Genomic DNA, 22,469 nt, shown 5'->3' on the forward strand with positions numbered 1-22,469 from the left:
GACTTTTCTTTTCTTTTAGTTCAAATACCTGGGTATGCAGTGCACCTATTTAATAATGTATGCAAAAAACAATCACAAAAATCGAATTTCTTTAGTTTTTCACACTTTTTCACATCAAAAGTTAATTTTTCAAGATTTCATTCATAACAGTAATCTACAGTACAGTTTGCTGACGTCACCTAGTACTATCAAATTTCGACCCCATTTCAACCACAACATGGCAGCTGTCAATCAAATCTTCATTTCAGGATAATTTTCTCTTCGAAATGAAAGAGAAAATGGCGCCTAGTGCCTGTCATCTGGCAGAATTCCTATCCCATAAACTAACTTGGCCAATTGTATGTTGATATACACAATAAAAAAAACGGTAATGCTTAAGAATGCAAAGAAATGTAACTGGCTCGTTAAAACTCGCATTCCAGGAATATTGTATTTACCGCAATAGCGATAATGGTACATGCAAAGAAATGTAACTGGCTTGTTAAAACTCGCATTCCAGGAATATTGTATTTACCGCAATAGCGATAATGGCACGCGCCTGAGAGCCTGGTTGTCAGGGGTCGCCCCTCGGAGATTCCAGGCGGGCAGGCAGCACCCATGCATCGGATTGTCCACTCGTTCCGCACAGAATCAGCTGGCTGCCTGGTACTCGGCGGATCCCACTCGCGTAGCACGACAACATGCTGAATCCCACTCGATTTGGGGGTGGAACATGCCAGGATTGGCCAATGCCAAAGCCAGTCCCCAGAATTGTCAAATCAAATCATCGACACCTTATATGGTCCGCCTCTCAACCCTGTCATCTCAGACAAGATTTGTTTTCAGTCTACAGTACGTCCGCCCTGCATGCAGGACTACAGGAGAGAGAGAGGACAGCGGGGGGTTGGGGGTTTCAAGTCACTGACCAAACACTCTATTTCAGTGATTGCTGTCAGAATATAGAGCCATTCAACACTTATTTTAACACAAAAACATCACTGAATGTACCTTTAAAGCAGCTACGAGCAACTTTTTCGATTGTTATTAAACAGTATAATTACAATATTGATGCATCACATCTTACCTATAATAGAAGCTGAGACCAAAGCCGTGTGTATCTGAGATTGCTCCCTTAGGTGATTATTAGTCTGTGTCTGTCTAAACTCGCGTCAACAGGGGGCTCTCTCTCTCTCTCTCCTTACCGCCGGCCCGGCTACCCGGAAGTGAAACGCGGAAGTGAAACCCGGAAGTGAAACGCAGCTGCCTGCCTCGCCGCGTGATTTCTAACCCCACATAGGATAAGCAATAACCACGCCCTGTGGCGCTGGGATTGGCCAGTAGCATTGAAGCTTGGGACTAAAGCACCTGGGGTTTTTCATCTTTTAAAATAAAGATGTTTAAAAAACCTATTGCTTGTTACATTTTCAGTGCTGTACCTTTTCTCTGGGTAAGAATTGAGCTTGAAATTAACGATATGATACATTATATTATATGAGCTATGAACGTGAACACAACACCGTTTATATTATTGCATGTTTTTGTAGATTGTGTAGGCTACATTGTGTAATTACAATTATTATACTTATTATTATTATTATTATTACTATGCTAAGGAAGGTAGGTGACCATAATTCATTTCAATGTCCGCTCTCGAAATCGCTGTCCGTTCTCAAGAGCTATTCAGTTGGTTCATGAAATCGCTGGGCTGCGTGCCCTCCAGTGTTGCTCCTGGCCAATCCCGGCGCCACAGGGCGTGGTTATTGCTTATCCTATGTGGGGTTAGAAATCACGCTGCCTCGCCGTTTGCGCTGCCTAGCAACATAACATAAACAATGTGAACGCCACGCATACTCTCGCGAACATCTTTCGTTATATTCTAACAAGTTTTTTGGAAGTTATTTTGTGGTTATGGCCGAAGTGGCTGCTGCAAACCGTTTCATTTCACTTCCTGATCTTCCCTGGCCACAGACAGCCTACACTGGCCGATTCACTCGGGGCTCAAGCGAGACTACTCTGCGTTGGTCTCGTCGACTATTAGAGGTAAGATGTGATGCATTGATATTAAATTTATACTGTTTAATAACAATCGAAAAAGTTGCTCGTAGCTGCTTTAATCTCTAAACTTATCAGTTATGGTTTTAAACCATCTGCAACTCCATGGGTTAGGAGTTATTTGTCTGACAGGTTGCAGAGTATTGAAATACGGGGTCCCCCAAGGGAGTTTATTTCTTATTTCTATTTCTATTCCAATTCTTATTTTATTGCTTGTGTGCTGTACTGCTGCTGTAACAAAGGAATTTCCCCTCAGGGATTAATAAAAGTACCTAGCTACCTACATACCTTGATTGAAACCCCAGTCATGGCTAGTATGCTTCTGCTAGCTCGAACAATCTGCCTGAAGACCTCAGATTTGCCCCAACTTTACTTACTTTTAAAAATAGACTAAAGACTTTTATGTTTACCGCCGCTTTTAACTGCTGAAAATTTGTTTTATTCCTCTGTAAGTTTTTAACTATTTTTGCAACTACTCTGTTGTGATGCTTTCAAATGTCTATTTTATCCTCTTCTTTTATTCTCTTATTTTCTTGTGTCGACCATCTTATGTGAAGCACTTTGAATTGCCTCTATCTGATTTTATGCAAACCCAATGCTGTGGCATGTACGGGCAACAGAAGACGCAAGGTACCAGTAGAGGGTATGCTTGTGTCACAGGCCAGTTTCTTTAAACATTTTGTACCTTTATTTTAACTCTGAATCACCTGAATGACTGTGGGGAGGAGTGACCCTGATTGAAGACAGGTGTCGGTAATTAGTGGAGGGAGCTTTGTGCAGTGGGCTGGCGTCCTTCTCTTCTCTTAAAAGGCAGCCAGAAGCAAGAGGGAAGGGAAAACAGGTAGAGAGTGTGTATGAGGCCAGAAGGATGTCTAGGTTTGTAGAAGGTAGGAAAGAGGATAGTTTATCTGTGTGTCTGTCTTTTAGTGAAGGGATTCCGGAAAGAGTGTTCCTGGACAGTGTGAGCTACAGGGTGAGGCCCTATGAAAGGGCGCCGCTCAGATGTTTCAGTTGTCAAGAGTATGGGCATGTAGCTGCGGTGTGTAGAGGAGATAAAAGGTGTGGTCGGTGTGGGAAGGAAGATTGTGATATGAGGTATGGCAATGAGTGTGAACAGCAGGTGAAATGCCTGCATTGTGAGGGAAAACACTATACAGGATCAGCACAGTGCCCAAAAAGAATCCGAGAAGGAATAGTGAGTAAAGTCAGAGAAAAGAAAGGGTTGTCATATGCTGAGGCTGTCAAAAGTGTGGAGAGGAAACGTGAGAGGGTGGAAAGAAATGAGGATAGCGTGGGTGTACAAAAGGAACCGAGAAAGGAAATGGACAGATCGATTCAGAGTAATGTTATCTGCATGGATAAGAAGCGATTCTTGGCCTTTATTGCTATGGTGTTGAACTGTGCTGCAAGTATAACTGGGAAGACTGAGAGGACTGAAATGGTGGTGGATGCTGCAAAGAGGTTCCTGGATGTGGTGGACGTATCGGGAACAGATATCGATAAAATACTGAGGGACGCATTTGCGCAAACTCAGACAATTAACGTCTGAGTGTTAGTATGGACAATATTTATGAATGGGAGCATTTTGGGAAGAAGAACTATAAAGAAGACATCAAATTCCATTTGAACTGTGGAGGGCAGTAATACGCCGAGTAGCGTCTACACTGCCGGAAATCAAAAAGAAGAAGAAGAAGAAGAAGAGGGAAGGGAAGCAGAGGGAGGCAATCCGACGAGTCCCGGGCAAGACAGACAGACAGACACGGCATCCGGACCTACGGCTGTTGAAGTAACGCCGGAGGAGCGACCTGACAGAACAGACTGCGTGGCTACAGAGGGGGAAGCGTCGCTTAAAGGCAGAGGGGGTTTATCACGATAACCCCCTCTTCAAGATAAGTAACCCCTCTAACAACGATTCCCCTTTTTACTGTTTCCACCATTGCTGATTTTTCCACTGACGTTTTATTATTGATTCGGATTGGCCAAACCGGATTGTATTATATATGACACTGTACTTTTAGCCATAGCTCTAGTGGTAATGGCCTCTGCCTAACCCAGCCACACCGGGTTACATGCTGCCACTCCGACGTGCTGCCACTCCGACGTTCTGCCACTCCGAAATATCGGCACTCCGAAAGGGGGTCTATATTCCCCGTTTTTCACTAACCTCTCCCAACCCCCACGCCAAACCTAACCTCCCCCTATGCCTAAACCTAACCTCCCCCAGACCCTAACCCAAAACCTAACCTCTCCCACCCCCACGCCTAAACCTAAGGTCGGCATTGCGGCTTCTAAGGTGAACGACCGCCAGTCCGAATGATGGAAGTTAACGTTCGGAGTGGCAGCATGTCGGAAAGGCAAAGGAACCCCGCCACACCGGTGTCTCCCGAACCAGACTCAGTGCAAATTTCCTGCACTTTAAGCAACGGCCCAGCCAAACTCCCTTCGTTTTTTGTGCTTTTTATGAGCTGTGTTGGCCACGAACTGCCCTTGAAGTTTGTCATTTTTTTCACGTGTGCAACTAATTGGAGTGTGGAGCTTTGTCCGCCCCCCCCCCTCCAAACTACCCAAGAGGTTTATAATTCACGAGTGGAATTGCTTGCAGTGTCATCCGGTGTTTCGGGACTGTTGGACCAATCACTGACTTTTTATTAGGGAGCCTGGGCCTGTTGATCTGTCGAGTGACTGTCCCCCTTGTTCACCCTTTCAGTCTATCCTGGAGCTGGACGGAGGAGGATTGATCGAGTGGAGGACTTTGGAGGGACACCTATCTCTGGACTGGGGCGGGCCTAGAGTTGCGCCACATGACTTTTTACTCAGATTATTATAAATAAAGATCATTGTTGTATCCTATCTCCTGTCTGTGCCTGGTGGTTTTGGGTGGCTCCCCATATATATATTTGTGGTGTTTCCAACACTGTTGGCCACCGGTTACATTTGGCGATTGTCGGCAGGATTTTTATATACTTGGGTTGAGCCCCCTAACCATCTGACATGCCAGGAGAGGGATCGCAGGGTCCAGGCCAGGCAGTAATGATGATGCCGTTCATCATGGGTGCCCCTTGGCTCCCAAAATTTTGTGGCGAGCAGTCTAGTGTGAAGTTGGGTGAGTGGAAATCACAAATTATGTCTATGCTAAGTATGCAGGGCGTTAGCGATTCACAGCGAGCTGCATTGATGCTTGGAGCATTGGATGGGGAAGCTAAGAGGGAGGTTTTAGCGAGGGACGAAGGGGAGAGAGACTCGCCAGATAAAATTTTAACTATTTTAGGCGATTTATATGGCGATACAACCTCTGCAGCAGTATTAAGATCTAAACTGTTTAACCTGAGACAAAAACCAAATCAGTCCATTAGGTCATTTTCCCTCCAGCTGCGTGAATTATTCCTTAGGCTCAAAAGTAAAGATGACACTGGTTTAGAAGAAAGTGACATCTTGCTTAGAGACCAGTTTCTCATGGGCTTAGACAATGGGCCTGTCAGACAAGCCCTGAAACAGCAAGTGAGGAAAAACCCCCTCCTTTCCTTTGATTATATCCAAAAAGAGGCAGTGGAATTGGAATCAGAAACAAGCGACCACTGGGGGCAGGCTGCATGCCAGGCTGTGAATACAGGTGCTCAACCTACACAGTCACCCACTGATTGGAAAGAGGAGCTACGTAAGGAATTGAGGAAGGAGGTAGAGGATCAGGTTGCTAAAATGACTAAAACCCTTTTAGATGAGTTACGACAAGGCGCAGCCCTCCCTAGGAGAGAACATTTTCAGGGCAGACCGAGAGCCTATTCTGACAGCACAAGGCCTAATCCCAGACAGAATACTTCAGGCCAGGGGTCCAGACTTAAGTGGGATCCTGAGGGCAGGCCGATATGTTTGTATTGTGATGAAGCTGGCCATATCGGGCGCTACTGTCCATCGAAGCAGCCCACCCGTCAGGATTTTTAGTCTGCCCGGCCGCTACGGGTCGAGCAGCCGGGACCCCTCCATGTGACCCCCAAGTTCCTGGACGATCAGCCTTAGTAGGGGAATGTCCAGTAGTAAAGGTACGTGTCGACAATATTGAAATCGAATGCTTGGCAGACACTGGCTCTCAAGTCACCATGTTTAGTGAAAGCCTATGTAAAGAACTGTTTTGCACCAAGCCAGTTGGGAGTAAAGAAGATATCCCTTGGCTACTTCTCCGGGGAGCAAACGGCTTGAATATCCCCTACATTGGTTATTTAGTGGCTGATTTCCAGGTGGGGGGGCTACATGTTCCTGCCCGGGGAGTTGTAGTAGTGAAGGATGGCTGTTTGAAGAGTAACCGAGCCCTCCTAGGAATGAATGTTCTCTCAGCGCTAGGGAAAGAACTGTCCTGCCCTAACGCTCTTCCCTCAGGCCCCCCAGTTCACCCTTTGGGGAAAGAATGGGACACTATATTTTCAGATTGCCAACGGATTCAAAGAGCCAGCTCCAAACGTGGCCATACGAGGACCGCCCGAGTCGCCTGCCGCTATGCGGTAACTGTGCCTGCTGAGAGCGAGGCCCTGGTGTGGGCTAAGGTACCTCATACTGTAACAAGCCCTGACGAGACTGTGCTGGTGGAGCCTCAGGGAGACCTTGATGTCGAAGTAGGGAGGGTGTTGGCCCAGGTGCGACGAGGCCGGGTACCGGTAAGAGTACGAAACATGCACGCACACCCAGTAACTTTATACCGCTGGCAGAAGGTGGCCACTGTCACCACCATTGACCCACAGCATGTTGTGGAGGACCAAGACGTGGCCTTGGTGGAGGTGGGCCCGGGAGTAGTGGAGGTGAACGTCGTGCAGACAAGGCATGGCTTAGGCACTCCTGAGGAGGGTTCCGGGCCTCCAGAGGGGGGGCTGTCAAAACATGTGTCTTTGCAGGGAGATAACTTGGCCGAAGACCAACAGCGGCAGCTTCAACAGTTCCTGTCAAAGTGGCAACACGTATTCTCCGCCCATGATGAAGACTATGGGTGTACGGAGGCCGTGACACATCAGATCCCGACAGGGACTGCCGCCCCCATCCGAGAGCGACATCGGCCAGTCCCTCCAAGTCTCTACCAGGAAATCAGGGGCCTACTCAAAGGTATGTTGGCTGCCGGAGTGATCCGGGAGAGCTGTAGCCCGTGGGCAGCCCCCATAGTGTTGGTCCAAAAGAAGGGGTCTGGGGCGTGGCGGTTCTGTGTAGACTATAGGAAGCTGAACAATGTTACCACCAAAGATGCTTTCCCCCTCCCCCGTATTGAGGACTCTCTGACCAGTCTACATCAAGCGCAGTGGTACTCTACTTTAGATCTTGCTAGTGGATACTGGCAGGTCAAAGTAGATGAGCAAGACCGAGCCAAAACAGCATTTACTACTCCCTTTGGGCTATTTGAATTCGAACGAATGCCATTCGGGCTTTGTAACGCCCCAGCGACGTTTCAGAGACTTATGCAGAGATGTATGGGGGATCAGCTGGCAGCTTCAGCTCTGGTCTACCTTGATGATGTGATATTGTATTCTGTGGACTTTGAATCACATTTACAGCACCTAGAAACCGCTTTCCAGTCCCTGCAACGGTACGGCCTAAAACTCCGCCCGGAGAAATGTCACCTTTTTCAGAGGGAGGTGAAATTCCTGGGCCACATCGTCAGCGGTGAGGGAGTGTCTCCGGACCCGGGCAAAGTGGCAGCTGTCCGGGATTGGGAGGCCCCAGCCACTGTGAGGCAAGTACGGGCTTTCCTGGGCTTCATAGGATACTACAGGAGATTTGTGAAAGACTTTTCCAAAGTGGCCAAACCCCTGAACGAACTGTTAAAAGGCACCGGCCGACCACGGGGGCGCGGCTCCCCTCCCGTCGCCTGGTCCCCTCAGTGTGAGACTGCATTCCAACAGCTCAAACAGGAACTACTGCAAGCACCCATTTTAGCGTATGCTGATTTTACCAAGCCTTTTGTGGTCTACTGTGACGCCAGTAATACCGGCCTAGGCGCGGTCTTGTCCCAGCAGCAGGGGGACAACACAGAACGTGTAATCGCATATGCTAGCCGGAGTCTACATCCCACCGAAAGGAATGATGCGAACTATAGCTCCTTTAAATTAGAGCTGCTGGCCATGAAATGGGCCATTGTCGAAAAATTCAAAGACTATTTGTGGGGTGCGAAAGTCACAGTAGTCACTGACAATAACCCACTGGTGCATTTGAAAACGGCCAAATTGGGCGCAGTGGAACAACGGTGGGTAGCCCAACTAGCTAATTTTGACATTGACATCAAACACAGACCGGGTCGAAACCATACGAATGCTGATGTTCTGTCCAGGTTCCCCTCATTCCATGTTTCCACAGGCCCAGAGAGGAGCACGTTACAGGAAGCCAGCTGTGTGGTGACTGCTGTAGAGGCCCCGGGAGGGATCGACACGACTGTGCCTGCTGCCTGGGGGTGGGATCCATCTAAGTGGCAGAGGCTACAAGAGGAGGATGCCGCTCTGAGAAGGGTGAGAGGGTACCTGACGGGCGGAGGGTTTCCTAGAGCTGCGGAAAGAGGCCAACAGACCGTCCAGGTACGGAAATTGCTTGGTCAGTGGCCCCGCCTACAATTAAAAGACTCTGTCATATGCCGAGAAGTGGTTGACCCTATGACCCATGAGACTGTGTTGCAGATCGTCGTTCCACAAGCCCGCCGACGTGCCCTGTGGGAAGCCTACCACACTCAAACAGGACATCAAGGTTTGGAAAAATCCCTCTCGTTGCTGCGTAGGAACTTCTACTGGCCGGGGATGGCAGTAGAAGTCCAGTCTATGCTTCAAACCTGCCATCGCTGTAACCTACGTAAGACTAAGCCGGGTTGTAGAGCGCCGCTTGTGCCCATTCTGCCTAATGCCCCTCTTGAGATTTTGGCCATAGACTTTTTGACATTAAGTCGGCCTACTGATCGCTATCAAAACATCTTGGTAATGACGGACTTGTTTACTAAATTTGCCTGGGCCGTCCCTACCTCTGACCAAACGGCACTGACAACAGCCCGTGTCCTCTGGAACACTGTTATCCAGCCCTTTGGCTGCCCCGAGACTTTACACTCTGACCAAGGCCCCTCATTTGAGTCCAAGCTCATTCAAGAACTGTGTCAAATGTATGGGTGCCGTAAAAGTCACACGACCCCCTACCACCCTATGGGAAATGGGACATGCGAGAGGTGGAACGCCACACTACTGAATCTGTTGGGGACGCTTGAGGTTGAGCAGCAAGATAGATGGGTAGACTACCTCCCACCCCTAGTGCACGCCTATAATAATAGCATCCATAGCTCTACCGGTTACGCCCCGACTTACCTTATGTTTGGAAGACATACACGTCTCCCTGTAGATATGGCCATGGGGGTAGTAAAGTCGACTAGTCAGCCCACAACCGCGTCTGAGTGGGTAGCCAAACATCATGCACAAATGTCTTATGCATATGGAAAAGCTTGTGAACATATGGGGACCGCGGCCGCCAGAAACAAACATCGGTATGACAAGACGGCCCGCAACTCACCTTTATTGCCAGGGGAGAGGGTTCTAGTGTGGGACAATAGGAGGCAAGCGAAAGGGAAGCTCAGTAACCGCTGGGAGGAGCGACCATATGTGGTGGTGGAGCGTCCTAGGCCGGACATACCAGTCTACAAATTGAGGCCTGAAGGCAAGGAGGGACCCAGTCGAACCCTGCATCGCAACCTCCTCCGCCCCTGTTTCCACCCTCCCGCTGCCCCAGCTGCCCCAGCTTCAGCAGAGAACCCGGCTGCTCCAGTTACCTGGGGCCTACTGTATGCACGAGGTCCTGCAGAGCCAGCCAGACTACCTGCTGAGCCTGAACCCCAACCCCGCCGATCCCAGCGGCAGAACCAAGGAAGTCCCCCTGCTCGATACAGAGTGTGAGTAGCGTCTGCCTGTGTGTGTTGAGTGACTGGGGACCGGGTTCTAAGGGACTAGAACCATTAAGTGTGGGGGGGTGTCACAGGCCAGTTTCTTTAAACATTTTGTACCTTTATTTTAACTCTGAATCACCTGAATGACTGTGGGGAGGAGTGACCCTGATTGAAGACAGGTGTCGGTAATTAGTGGAGGGAGCTTTGTGCAGTGGGCTGGCGTCCTTCTCTTCTCTTAAAAGGCAGCCAGAAGCAAGAGGGAAGGGAAGCAGAGGGAGGCAATCCGACGAGTCCCGGGCAAGACAGACAGACAGACACGGCATCCGGACCTACGGCTGTTGGAGTAACGCCGGAGGAGCGACCTGACAGAACAGACTGCGTGGCTACAGAGGGGGAAGCGTCTCTTAAAGGCAGAGGGGGTTTATCACGATAACCCCCTCTTCAAGATAAGTAACCCCTCTAACAACGATTCCCCTTTTTACTGTTTCCACCATTGCTGATTTTTCCACTGACGTTTTATTATTGATTCGGATTGGCCAAACCGGATTGTATTATATATGACACTGTACTTTTAGCCATAGCTCTAGTGGTAATGGCCTCTGCCTAACCCAGCCACACCGGTGTCTCCCGAACCAGACTCAGTGCAAATTTCCTGCACTTTAAGCAACGGCCCAGCCAAACTCCCTTCGTTTTTTGTGCTTTTTATGAGCTGTGTTGGCCACGAACTGCCCTTGAAGTTTGTCATTTTTTTCACGTGTGCAACTAATTGGAGTGTGGAGCTTTGTCCGCCCCCCCCCCCCTCCAAACTACCCAAGAGGTTTATAATTCACGAGTGGAATTGCTTGCAGTGTCATCCGGTGTTTCGGGACTGTTGGACCAATCACTGACTTTTTATTAGGGAGCCTGGGCCTGTTGATCTGTCGAGTGACTGTCCCCCTTGTTCACCCTTTCAGTCTATCCTGGAGCTGGACGGAGGAGGATTGATCGAGTGGAGGACTTTGGAGGGACACCTATCTCTGGACTGGGGCGGGCCTAGAGTTGCGCCACATGACTTTTTACTCAGATTATTATAAATAAAGATCATTGTTGTATCCTATCTCCTGTCTGTGCCTGGTGGTTTTGGGTGGCTCCCCATATATATATTTGTGGTGTTTCCAACACTGTTGGCCACCGGTTACATTTGCAATTCCACTCGTGAATTATAAACCTCTTGGGTAGTTTGGAGGGGGGGGGGGCGGACAAAGCTCCACACTCCAATTAGTTGCACACGTGAAAAAAATGACAAACTTCAAGGGCAGTTCGTGGCCAACACAGCTCATAAAAAGCACAAAAAACGAAGGGAGTTTGGCTGGGCCGTTGCTTAAAGTGCAGGAAATTTGCACTGAGTCTGGTTCGGGAGACACCGGTGTGGCTGGGTTAGGCAGAGGCCATTACCACTAGAGCTATGGCTAAAAGTACAGTGTCATATATAATACAATCCGGTTTGGCCAATCCGAATCAATAATAAAACGTCAGTGGAAAAATCAGCAATGGTGGAAACAGTAAAAAGGGGAATCGTTGTTAGAGGGGTTACTTATCTTGAAGAGGGGGTTATCGTGATAAACCCCCTCTGCCTTTAAGCGACGCTTCCCCCTCTGTAGCCACGCAGTCTGTTCTGTCAGGTCGCTCCTCCGGCGTTACTCCAACAGCCGTAGGTCCGGATGCCGTGTCTGTCTGTCTGTCTTGCCCGGGACTCGTCGGATTGCCTCCCTCTGCTTCCCTTCCCTCTTGCTTCTGGCTGCCTTTTAAGAGAAGAGAAGGACGCCAGCCCACTGCACAAAGCTCCCTCCACTAATTACCGACACCTGTCTTCAATCAGGGTCACTCCTCCCCACAGTCATTCAGGTGATTCAGAGTTAAAATAAAGGTACAAAATGTTTAAAGAAACTGGCCTGTGACACTTGGCGTCCAAACTACAGTATAAAGACAAAGCTGTTGTGAAATGTCTATTTTATCCTCTTTTTTTATTTTCTTATGTCATCCATTTTATGTGAAGCACTTTGAACTGCATCTGTGTATGAAATGTGCTATACAAATAAACTTGACTTGACTAGTAGTAGCTAATTGTAGGTAATCAAGAATTAATTACGACTCTTTCACTCACCCTTGTGTCAACCAGAGCAAGGCCAAGACCTCGGTCACCCCGCTCCAGCTCTAGGCTAAAAACCTCTTCATCGTTATTGTCGTCATCATTGTCCTCCAACTCTTCCTCCTCCTCTTCGAGCTCCACAATTCTTCTCATATTGGTGCAGTCATATTTCAAACAGTCTGCTGTCAATGCAGCCAGACATTCAGACACTAACCCACCTAGGAATAAAATACATCATTTGAATGTTCCTTTCTGAGCAAGAAAAGTGAAGAGACAAAAAGATCTCATTTTACCTTCCTCATGTGCGTCTACACCAGAGGACCAGGCATGTGTCCCCCTGTCGGCCCCAAACCGTTTATCTTGCTCTTCCTTCTCCAGATCGACAAGCTCCAGGTTGTGGGGAGTGTTAGGCGGGGTGAGGAGGCAGGAGGGGTCCAGAGCTGAGCTGCTGGGCCCGGTGGCCTCACTCTCCCTGCTCTGCAGCTCCAGACTCCTCAGCTTCTGGGACAGAAGGAGGGCAGCACAGGAGCTGAACTCATTCAGGCAGTGGGTGGAGGAGGGAGAGGGGGGTGATGGGGGTAAGGCAGCAGAGGCAGGAGAATGGGCTGATGGGCTCCGGACACCAGTGTGAGGTAAGGCCACCTCAACTGGTGATGATGCCAAGCTTTCCAGACTGGCTTTAGAAACGATATCCATCTTAACCAATGTAGCCTCCAGAGGACTGCTGGCACAACCCTGGAGGACACATAGAATGAGAACAATGGAGGTGATGAATTGCAAACGAAAAGCAACCTTTGTGAAATGGCATCTTTAAAGCTAGCTTTGGACGTTCGCATTCGCACCCCCAATTGGAGGGGTAACTGTTTGAATTGCACATGCTTTTACTAACCCATGCAGTCTGTGATGCCTTTTTTTTATCAAGATATTTCAGGGTTTTTTCCACACGTTTTTCTCTCCAATTGTACTTGGCCAATTCCCGTGCTGTCCCGGTCGTTGTTCCACCCCCTTTGCCGATCTGGGGAGAGGTGGAGCCTAGCACATACTTCCTCATGTGCAGTCGCCAGCCGCTTCTTTTCACCTGACAGCGAGGAGTTTCACCCACAGCATGTAGGGTGTTGAAGGATCACCCATTCCCCCAGTTTCCCTCCAACTCCGAGGTAACATGAGGGCTCGAACCTGTGACCCGTGTGTTGGTAGGTGTTGGGGTTGTTAGGCTGATTGCACTCTTTAGACCATTCAGTCTCTCTGCCTCCTCACATTTTGTTCTGTTAGTTTGTGTTAGTTCAGAGGTTCAGAGGTTTTCAAAGTGGAGCCTCCCCAGGGGGTCTCCAAACCGTTTCAGGGGAGGCTCAGTGAATGGAAGTGAAAAAATATTACATTAGTTATTACATTAGTTATCAAAAGGAGATCACATAGAATAGCACATGTGGTTTGGTTTTACTGAATTTCCCAGAGTCAGAACAGACAGACCTCTTTGTGTATTTGGTGTACTGAAGTATGTCAAACAGCAATATCAGGCTATCTTAGCTCAATTGTTGAGTGTCTATCTATGCCATGGGATTGGGGGGGTCACATTTTTCCAAGCCTTGTCTGAGGGGAGGCCCATTGTCTTGTCCACTTTGAAACCCCCCGGTCGAGTTATTTTCTCTTAGTTTTAGTTAATAAATTATTATTTTAACTTTTACCTTGGTGTATGACTCCCACACGTATGTTACAACCCGAAGTAACAAGTGAGGGATATACACCAAAGTAAATAGAGGTTACTAAACAAATGAACGGAAGAAAAGGTGCATCGGTGAGGAGGGCGAGATACTAGAGCTTAGATTGGGCCCAAAAAAACAAGCCTGAGCCGACCCGACCCGAGCCTGTTCTGTCTGGGCCCGGCCTGGCCTGTCCCATTGGCTGCATTTATGAGCCCGAGGCCGGCCCGAACCCGAAATGTTCTTATTAACTTGGCTGCAGCAGTAATTGACACATTACTCACATTTTCCAGCATATTAACTGACGCCTGATTCCACTTTTTTCATGTATTAAGGCCATAGCGTGATAAAGGTTTGTGTACCTGTGGCCTCCCAATAGCCGTGTCCTCATAAGAATGTGAGTGTGAGAGGGTGGAGATGAGCTCTTTGAGCCTGTCCAGCTGCTTCCTCAGGGCCCAGTCTCTTACTGCCCTTCCCAGCTGGAGCTGGTAACCCTCGCCTGGCAACACTAGCGGGTGGTGGGTGTCAAAACTTTCCAGGATATCAGCTGAGAAAGGGAGGGGCACACACAAAAATTAGAAACGGAAATCGTGCATATGAGGGCATGTGTCCACATAGCATTTTTCACTCTTTCTTTTCTTTTCTTTTTTTGGGGGGAGGGAGGGGGGAGTGGAAAAAGTGCTTTTTGTGGGGAGAAATAAAAGTTGATAACATCCCCTGCTGCTAACTCACTAACAAGCTGCTTAGCACTGCTAGCAGACAATCCTATAATACTCCTGTCTCTGTGTGTGTGTGTGTGTGTGTGTGTGTGTGTGTGTGTGTGTGTGTGTGTGTGTGAATTGATATCAGTCAACTGGAAGTGATGTCACGAAATTGCTCAAGTGTGATGTCATCAGGCAGTTGTGGTGTCATCAGTGGTGTGACTCGAGCAATTTTCTTCTTAGTTAAAATTGGTTAAGTAGTGTCTGTCTGTCTGTGGCGGTGGTGGCGTCCTTCACGATTTATGACATTTATGACACAATTGATCAACTGTGATGTCACTCAGGCATCTGGCGAGATGTGTGTGGCGGAGATTTGGAGGTCGGTGTCCGGTACGTTGAAGGGTGGTCAAGATTTTGTGACGGAAGTGATTTCACTCCAGCAGTTAGGGTTAGGGTTATGGTTACACACACCCTAAATATATATGTATGGACACACAACCTAAATATATATATATGGACACACACCATAAATATATATATATGGACACACACCCTAAATCTATATATATGGACACACACCCTAAATATATATGTATGGACACACACCCTAAATATATATGTATGGACACACACCCTAAATATATATATATGGACACACCCTAAATCTATATATATGGACACACACCCTAAATATATATGTATGGACACACACCCTAAATATATATGTATGGACACACACCCTAAATATATATGTATGGACAATGTATGGACACACCCCCTAAATCTATATATATGGACAGACACCCTAAATATATATGTATGGACACACCCTAAATATATATGTATGGACACACACCCTAAATATATATATGGACACACACCCTAATATATATGTATGGACACACACCCTAAATATATATATACATGGACACACACCCTAAATCTATATATATGGACACACACCCTAAATATATATGTATGGACACACACCCTAAATATATATGTATGGACACACACCCTAAATATATATGTATGGACACACACCCTAAATCTATATATATGGACACACACCCTAAATCTATATGTATGGACACACACCCTAAATATATATATATGGACACACACCCTAAACATATATATATGGACACACAACCTAAATATATATATATGGACACACAACCTAAATATATATATATATGGACACACACCATAAACATATATATATGCACACACAACCTAAATATATATATATATGGAGGACACACAACCTAAACATATATATATGGACACACAACCTAAATATATATACTGTATATGGACACACAACCTAAATATATATGTATGGACACACACCCTAAATCTATATATATGGACACACACCCTAAATATATATATATGGACACACACCCTAAACATATAATGTATATATGGACACACAACCTAAATATATATATATGGACACACAACCTAAATATATATATATATGGACACACACCCTAAATATATGGACACACACCCTAAATATATATATATGGACACACACCCTAAATATATATATATGGACACACACCCTAAACATATATATGGACACACACCCTAAATATATGGACACACACCCTAAATATATATATATATATATATAGCCAAAACCAAAACAAAGAAAAAAGATTTCCACTTTAATCCCACCCAAAAACATTCCCTTAGAATTTTATTGTATGGGAAATTGTGGAAAGCTGAAACAAACAGAAAGCATTCCCCCCCCCCCCCCCCACCTCCCGATTTTTTTATCCCCCATTAGTGCTAATTTAATTTATTTATCCTGGTTGCTGCTCCACCCTCTGCCGATCTGGGGAGAGCCGAAACCAGAGCCAGCCGCTTCTTTTCACCTGACAGGGGAAGCTTCACCGGTAGGACATAGCACGTGGGAGCTTCACGCTATTCCAACCAGTTCCCCTCCCTCCGAACAGGCGCCCCTAACGACCAGAGGAGGCACCACATTAGCAACCAGGATATTGCATGTTTTGGTGAGGGGTTCCTATATGAAGGAAACCCCCAGGGGGCATGGGGAGAACATGCAAACTCCACACAGAAAGGCCCGTTTGACGACCCCACCCGGGCGGTGGGCACTCGAGGACATGCGGACGGGGCACGCATTCCTTCAGCGCTCACAGCGTCCCAGGTGAAAATCAAACCCAGGACCTTCTAGCTGTGAGGCGACAGCTCTACGACTGAGCCACCATGCCCCCCTGCATTTTTTTAAATAATTGGCTTATAGTAGAGTGAAACTGGCTTATAAAGGGTTAAAGCAGCTACGAGCAACTTTTTCGATTGTTATTAAACAGTATAAATTTAATATCAATGCATCACATCTTACCTCTAATAGTAGACGAGACCAACGCAGAGTACGTACTTTCCGTACTATAAGGCGCACCTGAATATAAGCCGCAGCAGCTAAATTGAATGATTGTTACATATATAAGCCGCACTGGACTATAAGCCGCAGGTGTTTTAATGTTTAATTACCAACCAGGAGGAGGCGTAGCGCCTGCCTGTAACAGAGATCTCCGTGTCTTATCAGCGGAGACCGTTTTGAGTCCTTACCCTCATCGTCGTAACACAGCCAGTTCTCCATCTTTTGAAGCATGATGTTAGATTACAACGAGCTAGTTGTGTGGCTTAGCCTTCCAAAATGTTGCCGTTAAATTTTTAGAATGTAATACATAGAATTGGGAACGTTACATTCAATTTCATTCAGACTGTCTTTCTGGCTCAATCGCCGCCATTTTTCCCCCGGAGCGAGGGAGGGTGGGAGGAGGGAGGGTGTTTTACAGTCGTGGCTGAGAGAGCGTAGTGGCTCAGTGCTCCAAGCAGGTCGCGAGGCACATTTTTTGCAACATCATCCAATCAGGGTCTGTCTGTCTTGCTCTCGTTCTGTCTCTCGTACCAAAATCCATAGATTTAGGAGGTCCCCTAGTGGCCGTTAGCTGTAAAAATCCATAGATTAGCCGCACCGTTATATAAGCCGCAGGGCCGAAAAATGGGGGAAAAGCCGCGGCTTATAGTCGGAAAAGTACGGTAGTCTCGCTTGAACCCAGAGTGAATCGGCCAGTGTTAGTCTGTCTGTGGCCAGGGAAGATCAGGAAGTGAAATGAAACGGTTTGCAGCAGCCACTTCGGCCATAACCACAAAATAACTTCCAAAAACCTGTTAGAATATAACGAGAGATGTTCGCGAGAGTATGCGTGGCGTTCACATTGTTTATGCTATGTTGCTAGGCAGCGCGAACGGGTGAAGGCAGGCAGCTGCGTTTCACTTCCGGGTTTCACTTCCGCGTTTATCCGGTCCGGCGGTAAGGAGAGAGAGAGAGCCCCCTGTTGACGCGAGTTTAGACAGAGACTTAATAATCATCTAAGGGAGCAATCTCCGATTCACACGGCTTTGGTCTCAGCTACTATTATAGGTAAGATGTGATGCATCAATATTGTAATTATACTGTTTAATAACAATCGAAAAAGTTGCTCATAGCTGCTTTAACATTTTGAAAATGAATAAACATTTGGGTATGTATGATGTCGTCTGAAGGTATAAGGTTTGGCACACACACACACACACACACACAAAATCATCACTGTATCGTTAACATATTAAGTGACCAAAAATGGTCACTTAATAAGTCAACCTGGGATAGGTGAAATATTAATGTAGCCATCATGAGGGTTAATAAATAGGCATTGTAAAGTGAGTCAGGAATATGATAGGCCCACCGGTGTTGTGTGCTGCAGTGTGTTCCTGTGCAGATGGAGCCCAGGCATGTGGGCAAGAAGAGGCGGGGCTGTAGAGAGCAAGCAGGTGGTGCAGCTGGGCTGCTCTCAGGACAGGGTAGTCAGAGCGCAGGGACACCCACGAGCTCTACACACACATGCGCACTCACTCTCACACACACACACACACACACACACACACACACACAGACACACACACAGATGCATGCACACGCAGACACACACACACGCACACACACAGGGATTTTAATGTACAAGGTCATTCTAGGCAGGTTACCCATGTACATGATGCTTTAAGTTTTATTTGTACAAAATACCTACAATCTTAGATCCGATAACTGGCGAGGCTTAAAGGTGCCACATGTGTGGACTGAGGTCGTAAAAAGGATTCTATTTTATTACGGCCCTTAAACGGTCTTGGAATGACCTGCAGGCTATACTCAATCTAGACTCCTAGTCCCTCATCTCTCTAACCCAGTGTTTCCCAAACTATTTGGGCCCGCGACCGAATTTGGGTCGCGGACCTGTGTTGGGTGGGTAAAAAAAAAAAGTTTTTCCTACAATTAATTTAGTAATCACAACACTATAGACAAAGACCATGAAAACAATATTTAACAAAGTTAATACAGTGATACTATGAAAGCAAGGAATCTTGTTTATTTGCTGATCAAAATGTGCGAGGTGCGCTTGATTATTTCCTGCTGCGCTGCCGTCTGCCAGGCTGGCTGCACTCAGCTGTGTTCTGTGCAAGCCTGGTTACTCTTCCCCCTCTGCGGCCCATGCCTCGAAGAAATCCTTGCACCCTGGCGGAGGTGAGTGAGTGATCATGGCTGTAACTACCAATGAGCAATGAGGACACCGAGGTCATGACCTCGCTATTTCCTTTTTTAGAAAAATAGCCCCCCGGCCCCCAGATCTATTCATCTGTCATTGATGTTTTAAAGCCCTCATAAATAACATGATATATGACAATTGATCAGAAATGCAACAATTTGCTTCCACTCTGTGTGCTATATAGAAGGAAGAGACATAACTCACCACAACGTTCAAATTTTGCATTGGGGCTAGACTTTGGGGACAGTTCTATTGAAGTGAATGGGTAAGTAACAACCCTGTAAGTGATGTTTGTGTAGATGGGACATTGTATTTAATTGAGCAGTATTCTGGCATATGTGACCTGTATGCAGAATGTATATTATGTGGGGAGACATTTATCTTTTGTATCATTGTAAAGCAACAGCACAGTAAAGAGGAAAAATAATCTAATATGATGTCTGTAGATCTTTATAGATCTAGCCTCTTAATTTTGCTCTCAAAGTGCACCAGATTGAAGCATTTTACTATAAAATGGACAAAATAATTGAACCGGGGGGGCACAGCCCCCTCTGGACCCCCCACGCCGTGCTAAAATGACCTCGACATTGCTCTAATCCTGTGTGTGAGTGATGCGTACATCTAACATGGTCAGTCAGTGTCAATCAGTGGGGATAAACGGTTTCACTTGCCAGCATCGCCATCTGCTCTGAGCCATCTGCTCTGCGCAACTAAAACAACTTGGTTAAGGTTAGGGTAATGATTTGGGTCGGGGTTAAAAACGGTTAAAATAAGACATGTCAGGGCTCGAACTGGCGCTCTCACGATGTGGAAGTTGAGAGGCCGGGAGCATACCCATCCACCACCTCACACCACCCCACACCACCCCGGCACATCATTTTATATTGCATGAGTGGATGTCTGTTATATCCAGCTGACTCACTGACTGGAAGATACATGTACTTTACTTACCCACCTGTTCATACTTTGCCAACTGGTTAAGTGTCTGCATCTAAATCCCCCTATGAGACAATCTCCAATTGTGTAGACGTAGGTATGTAAGAAGCATTAAGAAGTAGCTAGCTGATAGAGATTGGCCAACATTAGAATAAGTAGCTGAATGCCTTAAGTGGGTTACAAACTATTTATGACCAGTAGCAAAACAATAGCTAAAAGCAACTAATTTTATTATACTTATTTTAGCAACTAATTCATATATATAAATTATATAATGTATATATGTGTGTATTTCTTTCTTTCTTTCTTTCTTTCTTTCTTTCTTTCTTTCTTTCTTTCTTTCTTTCTTTCTTTCTTTCTTTCTATCTATTTATTGTAGAGGATAAACATGTTGGTAGTGATTTCCCCCCCTGCAGGCCCTTCACTCCTTCGCCCATCTGATATCACTAAACTCATAGAACAGCACCCTCTTCCTGTTTTGTGCAGTAAAACAATATGACGTTTAGCAGTAAATCCAGCCGATTTCCTTTGAAATCCAAACCAGCACACATATAGAGGTCAACTAGAGAATGCCACTCTTCTTTGCAATGGTCTTGTTTGTTTACTGTAGTTACACTAATGTCACATAATTAATGTGCTATTCATCGATGTTGAGTAACGTTGTGTCTGTGTGTGTGTGTGTGTGTGTGTGTGTGTGTGTGTGTGTGTGTGTGTGTGTGTGTGTGTGTGTGTGTGTGTGCTTGTGTGTGTTTTACCTGCAGCAGGTTCTCTCTTGGCGTGGCCAGTAGATTGACAGCTGAGGATAGTGCGTGTGTGTGCTCTAAGGCCAGTTCTCCCAGTCCAGAACCAGCTCCATGGGCCCAGTCCAGGAGCAAGTCCAGATTGGCCCGCACCCGCACGCCTCTGGACCACTGGTAGAAATCAGCCTCAGAGCCTTTATAGAGTGTAACATTAATTCATGAAATCAAACATTCACTCAGGTTTTGATTCTACAGCAGAAGTGTGTGTGTGTGTGTGTGTGTGTGTGTGTGTGTGTGTGTGTGTGTGTGTGTGTGTGTGTGTGTGTGTGTGTGTGTGTGCGTGCGTGCGTGCGTGCGTGTGTGTGCGTGTGCGTGTGTGCGTGTGTGCGTGTGTGTTTTGTCTTTTGAATGTGTACAGTGTGGTTAAAGTATGGGTCTGCGTTATGCTTGTGTGTTAGCTTATAGGCATGCATGAGTGTGTGCCTGCATTATGCTTGTGTGTTAGTTTGTAGGCATGCATGAGTGTGCCTACATTATGCTTGTGTGTTAGTTTGTAGGCATGCATGAGTGTGCCTGCGTTATGCTTGTGTGTTAGTTTGTAGGCATGCATGAGTGTGCCTGCGTTTGTGTGTTAGTTTGTAGGCATGCATGAGTGTGCCTGCATTATGCTTGTGTGTTAGTTTGTAGGCATGCATGAGTGTGCCTGCGTTTGTGTGTTAGTTTGTAGGCATGCATGAGTGTGCCTGCATTATGCTTGTGTGTTAGTTTGTAGGCATGCATGAGTGTGCCTGCGTTACGCTTCATTCACACAGACAACCTACGCCTTGCCTTGCCTCAACCCACGCCTACGCCGAGCTGGGCGTGAACCTGTTACACGCTTTTGCGATCACACCGCACGCCTTTTGCACGCCGAACCTGGAGCCGAGTCACAAGCGCCTCTCCTCTCTCCCGACTGTATTTTTTCACGTGTTGTCCAGAATTGTCATGGGTAGCCTCTAGGTAAAATAAATCGGATATATTTAATGTTCTATTGATGCTGGATATGTATAACCAGGTCTGACTATAGTCGGACATTTTAGAGAGGTGATCTTGCAAGAATATGTGCTGGCACAACAACATTGTCCATCTTGCTTCTTCGGTCGCTATTCTCTCTCATGAAGATTTGTTTGCCGACGGGGAGAAAGCCCCACGTGATAGCCACCCGTCAATCTCTCTCTCTCTTTCTCTCTCTCTTCTCAACACTGTTGTAACTCCATTTTATTTTGAAATTCAGTTGAATTTGCCATTTCCCACGGATATTGTCGCGTTTTTCTTTCATGGCTTGACAGAAAAGCCTGCCTGCACGCGCCTTGTCGGCTTCAAAATAGAACTCACGCCTATTCGATAAAATCGGCAAGGCACAGGCAAGGCGTGGGTACACGCAGGGTTCACGCTCAGGCGGCCGGTGTACACAGCCTCGTTGACTAAAACGGACGCCTATTAAAAAGCGTGGGTAAAGGCAAGGCATAGGCAAGGCTTGGGTCGTCGGTGTGAACCCAGCTTTATGCTTGCGTGTTAGTTTGTAGGCATGAGAGTGTGCCTGCGTTATGCTTGCGTGTTAGTTTGTAGGCATGAGAGTGTGCCTGCGTTATGCTTGTGTGTTAGTTTGTAGGCATGAGAGTGTGCCTGCGTTATGCTTGCGTGTTAGTTTGTAGGCATGAGAGTGTGTCTGCATTATGCTTGCGTGTTAGTTTGT

General features: G+C 46.7%; 1 protein-coding gene across 1 annotated transcript in view; it reads right to left on the reverse strand.

Moving 5' to 3' along the window:
• LOC310775711 (ras-associating and dilute domain-containing protein-like) overlaps positions 1-22,469 on the reverse strand; it is a gene marked incomplete at its 5' end in the record, with an annotated part of 47,377 nt that overhangs the window by 2,513 nt on the left and 22,395 nt on the right. Inside the window, 5 exons of the mRNA XM_083635855.1 lie at positions 12,057-12,259; positions 12,335-12,776; positions 14,104-14,288; positions 18,207-18,351; positions 20,750-20,928. Of these exons, the coding sequence (XP_083491981.1) occupies positions 12,057-12,259; positions 12,335-12,776; positions 14,104-14,288; positions 18,207-18,351; positions 20,750-20,928 (1,154 nt within the window). The remainder of the gene's footprint in view (positions 1-12,056; positions 12,260-12,334; positions 12,777-14,103; positions 14,289-18,206; positions 18,352-20,749; positions 20,929-22,469) is intronic.

Source organism: Poromitra crassiceps, assembly GCF_964638095.1.
Source record: "Poromitra crassiceps genome assembly, chromosome: 4".
In the NCBI taxonomy this organism is placed as follows: domain Eukaryota; kingdom Metazoa; phylum Chordata; class Actinopteri; order Beryciformes; family Melamphaidae; genus Poromitra; species Poromitra crassiceps.